The following is a 14,893-nucleotide window of genomic DNA, read 5'->3' on the forward strand; positions in this document are numbered from 1 at the left end:
AGTATATTGTGTAAGTGAACACCAGGCTGTGGCATTTTCCTGTCGTAGTATCTGTGGGTTTGCAGGAAGCCGGAGAATCATTAAACATTTACAGGTCATTTTTAAGAGACCCTAGAGGGCACTGAGGCATTTGCACTCATTCTCCTGTTTTTCCGAACACGTCTCTTTCTCACCACTCTCGTTCTTAAAGAAACACTCCACTTATTTTTGGGAAATAAGCTCATTTTACAGCTCCTCTAGAGTTAAACAGTAGTTTGACTATTTTCAAGCTATTCAGTCGATTGGTTTTTTTAGGTCTGGCAAGAGCACTTTTAGCTTAGCTTAGCATAAATCATTGAATTGGATTAGACCATTAGCATCATACTCAAAGTTCAAATAAGATAATTTTCTAACTTTAAGCTTGACTCTTCTGTAGTTACATTGTAAACTAAGACCGACAGAAAATGAAAAGTTGACATTTTCTAGGCCGATATGTCTATGCTCTCAGTTCGGCGTAATAATCAAGGAACTTTGCTGTCGTACAGAACCATGGCTGCTGCAATCACAATAATATTATGCAGCACCTGAAAATAATTCCCAGCTAGTGGTGTAACGCATTACAAATTTTACGGTTCTGATCACATTATGGATATTTTAGGCATGGATCAGAACTTTTTTCGCATCAGCCAAAAAGGAGAGGAGATAAATGTGATTTGCTTTCCATTTATTACAAGAACAGTACTCCAAGAGACTTTTGGTTTTAATAAACAGATCTTAGAACCTGTAATTTTATTAAAAATAAATTGAAGAAATAATCAGTTGAATAAAAATAAATAGTAAAATAATCAGTACTGTAAAAAATTCACTGTTACTACTGCTGTTGCTGATAATTCTAAATGTATAAATCTACCATCATAATTTGTACAACCAATATTTATTTTTAGTCTCATTTTCAATAAATGATTCAGTTACTCACTCATTGCTAGATGTATTATTTTTGAAGAATTATTCTGAGGCATATTTTTGATGGCTGGTTGTCGCCACCTATTGGTTAAATAATGTAATTGCTGCCTATAAATTACATTTTTGAGCATCAAGTTAAATCCATATGACGGTGATTTTAATCTTTACCATAAACATCAGTGGTTTTATTTAAACTATACACTATTATCACAGTACTTCTGTGTTATTTGACAGTTTGTAAACTAAAGACTGAATCTCTTTCTTGATTTTTGCATTTTTCAAACACAGATTTGAATGCAGCGATTCAAAGGATTAATAAACATATGCAAATCACCATCTTTTATCATTTGTTGCGTGGGTGTTGAGATCCCGATCTTTTAATGATTAATCGTGCAGCTTAAACTGAATGCATTAATGCAGGCTAAACAATTAGTGACAGAAAACCCCTTTAATAACCTAAGAAACCCACCACATCCCATATAACCCACCACAACTTCTTCCATCATCATTATATTTTACAGAAAAGCCTAAATGCTTCCATACATGTGATTTAAATGATGTGAGAGGCGATCTCTCTGCGGTCGTTACAAATTTAGCAAAGTAAAAAAAAAGTATTAATCCGCAGGTCATGTGTGTTCCAACCCATAGGTTGTGATATGTACAAATCACAGATCAACCGTGATCTGTTTCACCCCTATTCCCAGTTATCTATAACAGTTACCTATCATTGCGCCTGCTGCAGCCATGGTACAGCAGCAAAGTTTCTTGATTATTATGCTGGATATAATTGCTAGTATGGTATATTATGTAGTATAGTTCCAAGCCATATTGACATAGAACAACTTTAACCCTATGAAGTTCAATATATTAGTTGATATATACATTTTTCAGTGGCCAAATTATCAACAAGTTCTGAACTTTTTGATAGTTGATGACTGTAAAATGATTTTTTAAAATTTCCTAAAGATAAAAACCTGAAAATCCTATGATTTTAATTTTAAATCCTAAATTTCCATGTTAAATTGAGTGTCTTGTAAACGAAAAAGCTCAGAAATTGCTTGTAAATTCAGTCTATTGTAGCAACTGAAATGTATTTTAGTATAATTCACAATTACACGCAACAAATATATCATTTAAGTGGCTTCTTTTGTTAGCAATATTTAACAATGGTTTTTTGATACATCATTTTATATGCTCATGAAATAATCAGACTATGATTTCTACTTCTGTTATGCTTTAGAAAGATAATACAGTGCTATTATATTATATTATATTATATTATATTATATTATATTATATTATATTATATTATATTATATTAGATCTGCTTTTGATTAATCTGTTTTATGCACTCTGCACTATTTCTTGCTCTACATTTGTTTTTTTCCTCACAAACATCACAAATGTGAATATTAGCCCATACACAGTCATTCAGATACAGATCGAGGGCTATAATGCTTGTGGTGCTTTGTTGTATGTAATATCATGCTGAAAGGGACAAACACAACCTGCTGAGAGATGTCAAGTCCAAATATTGTGTACATTTCAGTAGCAAAGTCATAAAAACATTGGTCAAACACACCCTCTGGTCTGTAATTAAATAGTTTAGCGGCTAACAAAATATGCTCTGAGATGCAATGAGATGCAATGCATTTAAACAGCAGCCACAGCCCACAGTCCTGAAATATAAGCTGTCGTCTCATATTATTCATTCAGTAAATACAGTACATTAAATTCACAGCACAAATGAAGGAAATAAAAGTGCACACATTCACCTAGGATGTTAATTAAAAATGAGCATCAAAGTACAGCACAGAATAGTGTAATGTAAACCAAACACAATGATATTTTTGCACGGTGGTGTCTGACAGATAAAAGATCAGAATGGAAATCAAGACTTTGTCAGTTAAAGAAATAAAGAAGATATTCTACCTGTTTACGCACCCTTCATTTGCGCTAAACCTTTGAGCTTTTTTCTTTAAAGAAGATATTTTGAAGATTGTTGGAAACTTGTAACTATTAACATCTATAGTATTTGTTTTTTCTACTATGGACGTTAATGGTTACCGGTTTCCAACATTCTTCAAAATATATTCTTATGTGATCAGTAGAACATAACTCAAGCTAATTTCGATCAAGTCAAGGGGGACTAATAGTGATGCGCGGGTCAGTTTTTTTCCCAACCAGCGGGTCCCGCATTTATGAAATTATTTGACCCGTCCCAGCCTGCCCCACAACACTGTATCTATTTTTACAACTATGTCTGAATATCGGCTCCAAACCATGTTCCAAACGTTAGATTTAGCAGCCTGAACTTTTTCTTTTAATGATGTAAATTCCTGACCTCAGTTTCTCCCGCACATCGTGGTTTAACTTCACTTTTATTCCTCAGTTTTTGTGGCTGGCATTGGAAGCTGCTTGGCGCTTTCGTGACTTGTTACATGATGCCATAGGTTTGGGGAGATCATGAAAGTTACTTTGCAATGTACTAGGGCTTCGTATGGACCCATTTCACAAGCCAGTTATAACATTTATATGTATTTATATATGCATTATATCATCTTTGCTTCAACTTACAAAAAAAACATACAGTATTACTAATGCAGCGTCTATGGGACAGGACAGTAAATTTGATGTTATTCTCTTGTCTGGCTGCCGTCATCGGTCTCACACAATTTATTTTTCCTTTTTCTGAAAGTCTCTATAACATCATCATGGAGTTTTTCTTTTATTATTTGAGCAAATAAGACTGTAAAAAAAATTATTTGTTTTATTCTCCAGTTCACTGCTCTTTCCCAACAATGACGACTTCTGCTACTGAGAAACCCGGAAATGTGAAAAGGGTCTGTTGTAACCTTATCAAAAAACTTAATAAAATATGACAAATAATTCTGTATGAGGCTATACAGAATTGCACGCAACACACATTTATTTATTTATTTATTTATTTTATTTATTTATTTAATCATTTAGTCATTTAACCAGGAATGTCCCATTGAGATACAATATCTCCTCTACCAGGGAGTCCAAGTCAAGACAGGCAGCACAGGACAGAGTTACAAAAAATAACAACACACATACACACACAAAATTAGTATAAACCATAATCCATTGTAAAACATGTGCCCTGTTCTAAATTTAAAGTCTTAAAAATATTTTGGGGGAGAAAGGGGGTTTTCGGGGTAGGTTTTTTCCATTGGCGTGTGAGAAGGGGGATCGGTAAAATGAGGTGCCGGATCAGATTTCAGAGGTTCCGGATCTGGCTTGTTCTGGCAAAAATTAAGCTCTGCATATATATGGAGCATACTTGGAGAATGCAGATCGACCTAACTCTGTGTGAAAAAAATTCCATCTTAAATAAGAATATATCTGTTGATCTGGTTTTATAAGTATTTGAAAAGTACTCCAACAAATTTGATATATACGGTGGTAATTTACCAACTAATGCTTTAAAAAATAAGATATATTGTTTTCTCCTTTACTGTAATAAGGTCCATTCTGTCATTTTATATAAATGACAGTGATGTGTGTGTGCACTTAAACTAGTGACACATCTTAATAAGATAAACATCCATTTATTTAAGACATTCAGAGGTGCGTGCATATAAAGTATATCTTCGTAATCCAATACTGAAGGATGTGTACTCTCAGCTGAATGTTTTCCAACTGCGAAGGAGAAACATTCATGGGCTTTTTTATTTTATTTTTAATGACCTGCCCCAACCCACCCCGCAAATAAAGTGACGATTTCTTTATGGGTTATGAGACGACCCACGCATCACTACAGTGAGTAAATGATGGAAGAATTTATCTGTTTAAACCAGATACAAAAATATTTCCATAAGATCATCAAATTTGTTTTCCTGTAAATATTCTGCGGCATCTTTAGTAAGTTCAGTCATTTGAACAATTTTTTTGTGACTCACTTTCCTTCAGCTTAGTTCCTGATTGATCAGTGGTAGCCACAGTGAAATGAACCACCAGTTACTCTGGTATATGTTTTATGTGGCGGATACTTTCATTTGTGGCTTCTTTTTTAATCAATGTGTCTTAAGTCTCTGACAAAAACTCAAGTAATTCACACTGTTAGCGCTACCATTCTTTAAAGCTCCTTGATAAAATTAAATATAATCAAAAATATATCAAATGAACATAACTTCATATCAATGACTGCAAATTTTTGTTTGCTATTTTGTCACAAACATCTCATGCGGTGGAATTAACAGCAAAGCACTAGCAAAACCTGTTGAGTCGCATTTAAATTGTTAACAAAGGATAAAGTATACTGGCAGAGAATTCAACATTTTTGTGACTGAGTTCATATCATTTTCAGAGTGCTTTTCTTTCTGTTCAGTGGTGTATTCGAATGTTTTCTAGGAAAGTTATGCTCATTTATATTACTGTAAGTCTGTTTGTTTGTATTAGCACAAATATAAGTCCATACATAGACAGGAATTTTGCCATACAGAAACTCTTAAAACGCAAAAGCAAACACTCACTTCTGGTCCATGAACATGTCTCTCACTTACTGTACACAGTATCACAGTTTGAAGTGTCTGTCATGGGAAATCAGTATGTGCTATAGTAAATAATTAGGCAAAGGTCTCCTTAAAGTCCCAGGGAAATCAAAAATAATGTTTTGTTAGGTGTTAGTACCAGGTAACCTATTGACCTTATTCTTTTGATATGAGTGGGTGCAGCCATTGGAATCCTTTTAGCTTCAGACTTCAGGTCTCATTCACTTCCATTAATCTCTAGACGTTAAAACAGCTTGTTATGCTGCTTGATGTTGCAAATGGATATTTGTTTTGTGTTGTTCTACTTTTTATGTGTAGTCATGAACACACTTGTTTGAAGAGCAAAGTAGTTTGACTGTTTTCTGCTGTAAATTATTCCTAGATATTTCCCCCATAGGCAGCTGAATCGGAAGTTCTAAAGCAATCACAAAAACGAGCGCACTTCTGCATTGCAGAATAAGGCCAATAAGCTCCAATACAGTTTAAGATCAGCATTATATATATATATATATATATATATATATATATATATATATATATATATATATATATATATATATATATATATATATATATATATATATATATATAGTTTAATTTATTTTTTAAGGTGCCATTGATTTAATAATTGAGTTTAGTTGCATTGATTTAATAATGTTCTGTGATATCTACATAGTAGTCATATTGCTTAGGTAAGTTTAAAATTTCCAAGAAATGGTTTTATAAGCTCATTTATTTGGGACAGACATGAATATTAATAGTGAATAAACTTCATGATGAAATAAACACATGCAAAATATAAATATTGATTAACAAATTGTGAGGATGATAGTTTTGATAGTGATAGACAATAGTTTTGTATTTTATTTTTAAACAGAAAATACTTCTACTTTCTGGTATTTAACAAAACTTTAATCATTTACATTTAACTTTGCTGCATATGAGTTTGGCAAAGGTTTACCTTTAGACATTAAATATATGAGAGGAGAGTATTTAAATAAATCATGCAGTGTGGTTTACCCACATGTAAACTGCCTACTGCACACATACAAGTACTTGTGTCCTTATTTAACACCCAAAATCTTGTTATATCTTGACCCATTTTGCGTCTGTGTTGTTATTAGATTACCTGCACCCGATCATTATCGACTCTCCTTTTTGCCACCTAATTTGCGCAGTTAAAGGTAGATTGGTTTGGTCATTATGGGAATAAGCTGCTGTTTCTGTCTGCTTTAATTCATGCATTATCATTACAGCACCTACAGAACTTTACTGTCTTGTCAAAGCTTTTATGGGATTGTGCGATTATGCTAATTTGCTGTTTAGTAAAATTGGCCATAAAGGGATAGTCCATCCCAAAAATTCTGTCATTGATTACTAATGTCTTTTCAGACCTGTTCCATAACAGTAAAGAATGTTGGTAACTAAACTCTTTTCATTGAATTTTACTGCATGTTTAGTCTGTACAACAAGCATTCAGAAGAACCAAAACTTGGTTACCAACATCCTTCAAAATATTATCTATCTTTCTTACATTTTTGTGAGATTTTAGTTTTTATTTGTGGGAGGGTTATCAGTTTTAGGTGAAATGCAAACCATGTCAGTTGATTAAACTCACCAGAGAGGGTTTGATACCAATGCTTTCGGCTGCTTGAAAAGCCAGGGTTAGATTTCGCCCCTATAAGGAAAGAACATCACTATTTTAATCACAGTAGTGTAAAAAAGGTGTCTAAACTAGAGCTGTCAACATTAACATGTGTGATTAATCTGAAATGTAAAACAATTTTAAAATATTCATGTTTCTTAAATAAATTAGTCACTTGAAAAGGTTTGACCCCAACTTCTTGCAGTCATCACAGCCATATTATTGTATAAAGAGGGTACAGTGAATGCCAGTAAAATGGTGGAAAGTTGTGTTCACTTATTGCAGTAATGAATTGTGCTTCTACGCTCAAAGTGTGATTGCTGTTTGTTCAAACTACTTATTTAAAATGAGCTGCAACAATAAAAACTGAGTTTTTTTTTTTGGTTGGGGGGGGTGGACAACTTAATCGTTTTATGTTCATTCTGCTGAAATTTGTAAAAACTAATAAGCTAACTTAATTCTGTCATGTTCTTCCAACACAAAGCATTTTTTAGTGTACCAAAGTACAGCAAGTTTGACATACTATCTTCAGGCCAAACATACACAACCTGACAAGAGTCTTGTCGCCTATCCACATTTTAGGAACATCAAATAATAACTTCTAGTTGATCATTTGGTATCAGAAGTGGCTAATATGAAAGGCGAAGGCCTCTAGATTACGCTTGTTTTACCAAAAATACAAAAGTCTTGTCACCTAACAGAAATAATGCACAGTATTGTAAGTAGTATAGTATATACTATATGCTTATAGTATATAGTATATACTGACAGTACAGTATAAGTCATGGTGCAGTGGAAAAATAATGAATATTGTGTATGACTCGCATAAGCGTGGACGACTGCATCTATACATCTCTGCAATGACTCAAATAACTTATTAATAAAGTCATCTGGAATGGCAAAGAAAGCGTTCTTGCAGGACTCTGAGTTCATCAAGATTCTTTGGATTCATCTTAAATGCCTCCTTCTCCATCTTACCCCAGACAAGCTCAATAATGTTCATGTCTGGTGACTGGATGACCATCCTGGAGCACATTGGCCTTCTTTGCTTTCTGGAACTTTGATGTGGAGGCTGAAGTATGAGAAGGAGCGCTGTTACTGCTGAAGAATTTGCCCTCTCCTGTGGTGCCCTCTCATGGGCAGCACAAATGTCTTGATCCCTCAGGCTGTTGATGTTGCCATCCACTCTGCAGATCTCTCACACACCCCCATACTGAATGTTACCCTAAACCATGATTTTTCCTTTAACAAACTTGACTGACTTCTGTGAGAATCTTGGGTCCATGCGGGTTCCAATAGGTCTTCTGCAGTATTTGTGATGATTGAGATGCAGTTCAACAGATGATTCATCTGAAAAATCTGCCTTCTGCCACTTTTCCAAATGATCAACTAGAAGTCAAGTTATTACTTGTTGCTTTTACAACTGGGATCCACGACAAGACTTTTGTCAGGTAGTGTATATTTGCAAATTTTAGCAAACATGCGAGTGCCGAGAGCGTCAACCAACTGCGTTTGTCAAAGAATACTGAATGAGTGCAGCAGCGCAAGCCTGTCAACAAAAAAATGTCCACAGACAGCTGACACATCAACATTGTTCAAGACCCTACCAGTTACCATTAAAGTAAACTGTACAACACTGAAAAGGCTAAAAAGATGAATCAGTTAAGTGGTACTCACTGCAGAGCCACTTGGGCAAAGCTGAGCTCCAGCAAGGAGCTCAGATCTGAGAGAAACTTAAAAAGGGAAAATGAAAAATAAAACAAAAGGAAGGAAAGAAAAGTGCCATGTGGGAGCGTTTTAGCGAAGTGCTTAATTAACGAGGATGAAACAAGTGCTGGGTATGTAATATGCAACGGCTGTATATGACTGGTACCTCAAATGTAAAACGTGTGTGCTAAATCGAAAGGCCAGTCAGGTCAAAGTCAGACGAGCACTTTAGGTTCTTCCATTCATCAGGACAGCAAAAAAACACCACTGGAAGTTAAGTGGAGTTGTCTCTGACAAGGGATTCCGCCAAGTGGCCCAAAGACTAATAAACATCGGTGCCAAATATGGTGCAGTCGATGCTGATGCTATCATACCCCATCACCAAACAGTTTGTGACAGGGCAAAACAACAGGCTGCTGCTGGTAAGGAAAAGCGTATTATTTTATAAGAGATGCGCAGATTAGCTCAGTGAACCTGCTGTTAATAACGAACGATCCACATTGACTTATCATCATGCTTAAAACAAAGAATTTAAATTATTAAAGTGACGATAAATTAATAAGCTAACTTAATTCCGTCATTTTCTTCCAACACAAAGTGATTGTGTGGAACCCAACATTTTTTACAGTGTACCAAAGTACAGCAAGTTTGACATACTATCTTCAGGCCAAACATACACATGGAAAACCTTAGTTTAAGATTAATTTAGATTAGCTCAATGAATCTGCTGTTAATAACGAACAATCCACGCTGACCTGTCATCATGCTTAAAACAAAGAATTTGAATTATTAAAGTGACGATCGGGTGTGGGTTGGGTACAGATATACAGTATATATATATATATATATATATATATATATATATATATATATATATATATATATATATATATATATATATATATATATATCAGATAAAAGAATGTGTGAGGGTGGGTGGATGATTAGTATGAAGTCGTGGATTCGGGTGACTTTTCAACTCATCCGCACATCTCTAGTGTACGCATTGAAAAAGCTTATAAAAGGAGGAGCTGGAGTTCAAGCTTCCCCTCATTTGAGGTGAGCTTCACCCAAGTGGCTCTGCAGCGCGAGCACCATGTCCAATCAGTTGGTACTTTCATTGCACTAACAGGAGAGCACTAGACATTAGTAAGTGACCAAAACTACCTCAGTGTAATCAATGACGCTTGACAAAAAGTCAAAAAGTTATAAATAATAGATAATAAAGCTAGATAATCTGTTTCTGTAACCCCCAGGGGTCAAAGACCACGTATACACGTTTTGAGGTATACACGTCTTCTTCTGATAGATCGTACAGATAAGAGCAATACATCAATCAAAACTGTTAGGTGTCTACTTTATGTACACTCACAATAACAAGAAGAGTGTGTGCTTTTGCAAAATAAGGATAATAAATACTGTAGACATTCTTTTTTTTCTCTCTCTGCAAACTGTTTTTAGAAACGCGTCAATAAAATGCACTTAAACTCCACGAAAACAAAACACACAGACATGAAACATATATCTATAGAAAGCTCGAAGTGTCTACTTTTAAATGCAGCAAGTGCATGTTGAAAACAAATAATGTTTGATCAAATAATCAGTATGAAACCAACACTGTCTAATTTTTCAGTCTGAGCTCATTAGTTTTAATGTGACCACGCCTAAGAGTCCATCACTGAAAAAAATTATTCAAGATGATTCCTTGGATTTACTCAATTTTTTTACGTTAAGTGGTTGTAAACAATTTATTTGGGCTGAATTTAAACAAACAAATTAAGTTGAGCATTACTAAGTTAAATTTGTTTGTTTAAATTTAACACAAGTAAATTGTTTGTAACAGTTTTGCATGCAACACTTTTTTTCAGTGTACGCGCTGCTTGACTACATTAATACATGAGAGAGAGACATACCTGCATAAAGCTCGGAAAGGGAACTTTCAAACTCATTTTGAAAACAAAAGTGATCTACAGAATTCTCCTGGCAGAGCGGGCATCAAGCCGGCTCTTCCAATGAAAGCTGCCCACACGCCCAAAAACAAAGGACAGCGTAGAAAGGCTAGAAAGTACATACCCCCAAACAAACGCAGCACGCTGGAAAGATCGCTACATTTTTATTCCCAGGCATAAATTGAAATTATGACCCATTTAACCTCACCGGATCATCATCGGGTATTTGGGCATATATTCAGTTGAAGTCAGAATTATTAGCCCCCCTGTTTATTTCTTTCCCCAATTTCCGGTTTAACGGAGAGAAGATTTTTCAACACATTTCTAAACATAATAGTTTTAATAACTCATTTCTAATCACTGATTTATTTTGTCTTTGCCATGATGACAGTAAATAATATTTGACCAGATATTTTTCAAGACACTTCTATACAGCTTGAAGTGGCATTTAAAGGCTTAACTAGGTTAATTAGGTTAACTAGGCAGGTTAGAGTAATTAGGCAAGTTATTGTATAACGATGGTTTGTTCTGTAGACTATCGAAAAAAATACAGCTGAAAGGGGCTAATAATATTGACCTTAAAATGGCTTTTAAAAAATTAAAATCTGCTTTTATTCTAGCCAAAATAAAACACATAAGACTTTCTCCAGAAGACAAAATATTATCAGACATACTGTGAAAATTTCCTTGCTTTGTTAAACATCATTTAGGAAATATTTAAAAAATAAAAAATAAATAAATAAATAAATAAATAATAAGACTTCATATATATATATATATATATATATATATATATATATATATATATATATATATATATATATATATATATATAAACGGCTTAAATATTATTTTGATTTAAAAGAATTGTTTTTCATGTTTAAAATATTATTCATTCTTATGTTTAAAGCTTTTTTCATTACGCTACTTCAGTGTCTCAGAATCATTCTGAAAATATTATTAAATGTTGGATTAATGCACGTTTTTATTACAACAGTTTTACAAACACGTTTTTTACCATTTCAAATATATATTTTTGTGCATGCTGTATAAGTGCACATACAGTGCTCAATGAATTGTAATGCATTTCTTCATTTCAACACCATATATTACATGATTTTAAATGAATCTAGATGTATACTTTTACATTTTTAAATGGATTGGCAGCCCTAGTCTAAAGACATGTGAATTGTCTGGTGATGCTCTGTAGTATGATGAAGCTGCCACACGCGAAGCCTTTCAGTAGCCTTGACATTCAAAACACGCCCAAAGAGGCTTTGTGAATAATTCAGAGGCGTAATGCGCCATCTCCTTCTGTAATCACTATTATACGTATGGCTGCAATTTGTCATGCAGAACCGAAGACCGCGGCACTTTGCGTGTACATGTGGGTGTGTGGGTGACTGAATAAACACACAGGCAGGCGTTTATTTGTAATGTACGTTGTATCTACACCTCTCTGTGTGTCGTGTGTTTATGTATTCTGTCAAGGCTAATCCATAGAAGCACGTAATTCATTACACTGGCAGGTCAGCGGAGGGGGACACATTGACTGCTAACACGCTATGTTTGATTGCTAAATGAGTCAGGGACTAAATAAAGGGTGATGACCTACTAAAAGCAGTGTAACAAATACTTGTGTACCTTGTCTTGGCTGATGAGCTCCTGGTAGGGGATGTGTGCAGGCAGATACGTGTGTAAGAGAGCGCAGAACGCTAGGCCGTCGCTCCAGCTGCTGCTGAAGTTCGTCACGTCTATATTCTACAAGCAGAGAGAGAGAGAAAATCATTTAATGACACCCTAAATGCAAACCGGGACGTCTGTTTGCTTTGAGGCCATGTGTACACATTGTTTCATCATGTTTACTTTCTTTATGAAAAAGAAGAGCACAAACAACCGGCTAGTGATTGTTGTCAAGATATTGATCTCGATCCTGTAATCGGAGACTCATTCACGCTTTGATTAATTCTACACACGCACACACACACACACACACACACAGCAAAGGACACTGGTAATAACTGGCCGAATGTTTTCAAAAGGCACACAGGTAACAGTCACATAGATATTGATTTGCGTTAGCCACAGGAGAATCAATGATTCAAGTGAATCAGTGATTGATTTGGGTGATTGTTCACTGGAGCAGTTTTGAAGATGCTATTGAATAAAGTACTGGATATATTTATCTTGGTTTTGAAAGGGTTTCTGGCCAGTGTGACACTAGCTATGTTTCCATAAAGAGATGCAAATTAGACTTACATTGGGGAAAATATGTATTGAACATGTCACCAAATCTCTCAAAAAACATATTTCTAAAGGTGCTGTTGACTTTAATTTTTCACCAGATGTTGATAGCAACCAATGAAACCCACATATGCAAAGAAACAAATCTAATTTGTTTACAAATGAAGTTGTGTGTAATAAAATGAAATGACACAGGGAAAAAGTATTGAACACATGAAGAAAGGAAGGTGTAGAAAGTCAGTGAAAGCCCAGACAGTAGCTGAAAACTCTCAGTAGTTCATCAGCAACCCTCTGCCCTTCATTAGTGTAAATTAATATTAGCTGCTTTAGTTCAACATCTACATTAGCAGGATGATGAAGATGAAACCAGTGTGGACATTTTAGCGAGACAATGATCCAAAACAGCCAAGAAAACTCTCAAATTTCAGAGAAAAAAAATCAAGCTGTAGAATGGCCTAGCCAATCACCTGACTTAAATCCAATAGAAAATACAAAATTAAAATCAGATTTGATAGATGAGACCTACAGAACCATCAAGATTTTTACACTCTGTGGAAGTCTGTGAAAAAAATACTTGAATCAGATGGCTATACAATCAGCATTTACTGTAAATGGTAAAAATCCCTTAAAAGTCCCCTTGAGAAACATTTAAGATCAGAATAGGGCTTGAGGTTTTAGAAGTTCCTTAAATGATCCTTTAATGTGTTGTGAACATGGCTTGCCCCAAGAATTGCCATTATTGACGTAGTGGTTAGCCATGCCACCATTTAAACACTCTTTTTGGTTGTGGATTTTAGGGAAGTTGCTGCCATGTCCTCTTATTGTCAGTGATGCTTCATAAGCACCTTTTGAGTTGAGTGGTCTCCTTAATTTAGTGTAATCTTAGCTTCATTTAGCGTGTTTGCATCCAATGCACAGAATTTTCCACAAAGCAGTCCAGAAAATGAGTCAAGTCTGCAGAATCCATCAGGACCAATCACACTACCTGAACACTGCAGCCCAGTAAAACAGACAGCAGCACATTTATTTTGAGAGAAATGGTGTGTGACAGAAAATGCCAGACGTGGACTGAAGAGAACTGTTATTATAACTATGAAAATGTTGAGGTGGACCTCACACACTCTAGACTGTTGTCTTATTGTCCTTCGCTGGACTTCCTGCCACTTCCTGCATGTCCCAGTGCAGTCATTCTTCTTTGTATGAATGTTTGTGAAAGCTCCGAGTTTGGGAACAGGGCAAAGGGCCAGTGGCGGCGCTCTTGGGCTCAGCCCCTACTGGGCCCTCAGAGTCCCAACACTTCACAAATATCTTTTGATTCAGATTCAGATGTTAGATTTAAAAGGAGACCCCGAAAGCAGCTCTGGGCCGTTGAGGCCAAGTTGAAGAGAGGAGAAAGTTCATTAGCTGTTTCTACAACCGGTCAGAAGGGTTTCAGTGGGGACGTCACCCACAGAGGGACAGTATGACACAACCCATACCAATAATTCCACCATCTCTGCTATGCAAAGACTGAGTGACATTTCTGATCAGGTGTGTTTGAGGTGTCCAGCCTAAAAACTGCAACATATGCTCATTCTGAATACGTATCCCCATACACATTTCTGGAGATTGTGAATTATGTAGCCAGAGAAACGTATGGGTACATTTCATCTTTCAAACAAGCGCTATGGGGTGGTATGACGCTGTTGATTTTAACGCTTACCATCTGACCGCTTACATCCCTGTGGACGGCTTTTCCATTGTTACCAGTTTGTCCAGTGTCTCGTCGTGCACATTGGAGGATTTAAGACGTTGGCTGTGACGACAGGGTTTGAGTCCGGCAAAGAACGGTTTTAAAAAGCAGGCAAGACAAAAGCAAAAGCCAAAAAATAAAACAAACAAGTAAATAA

The 14,893-nt window shown here is 35.4% G+C and overlaps 2 protein-coding genes across 2 annotated transcripts in view; one reads left to right on the forward strand and one right to left on the reverse strand.

Moving 5' to 3' along the window:
- The window catches only part of zswim7 (zinc finger, SWIM-type containing 7), a 220,649-nt gene that overhangs the window by 89,888 nt on the left and 115,868 nt on the right, over window positions 1–14,893 (forward strand). The gene's annotated exons all lie outside the window — the stretch shown is intronic.
- specc1 (sperm antigen with calponin homology and coiled-coil domains 1) overlaps window positions 1–14,893 on the reverse strand; it is a 205,140-nt gene that overhangs the window by 5,743 nt on the left and 184,504 nt on the right. The window contains exon 14 of the mRNA XM_056458667.1: window positions 7,078–7,137. Coding sequence (XP_056314642.1) covers window positions 7,078–7,137 — 60 coding nt within the window. The remainder of the gene's footprint in view (window positions 1–7,077; window positions 7,138–14,893) is intronic.

The sequence above is a fragment of the Danio aesculapii genome, chromosome 5 (genome assembly GCF_903798145.1).
Source record: "Danio aesculapii chromosome 5, fDanAes4.1, whole genome shotgun sequence".
Taxonomy (NCBI): Eukaryota; Metazoa; Chordata; class Actinopteri; order Cypriniformes; family Danionidae; genus Danio; species Danio aesculapii.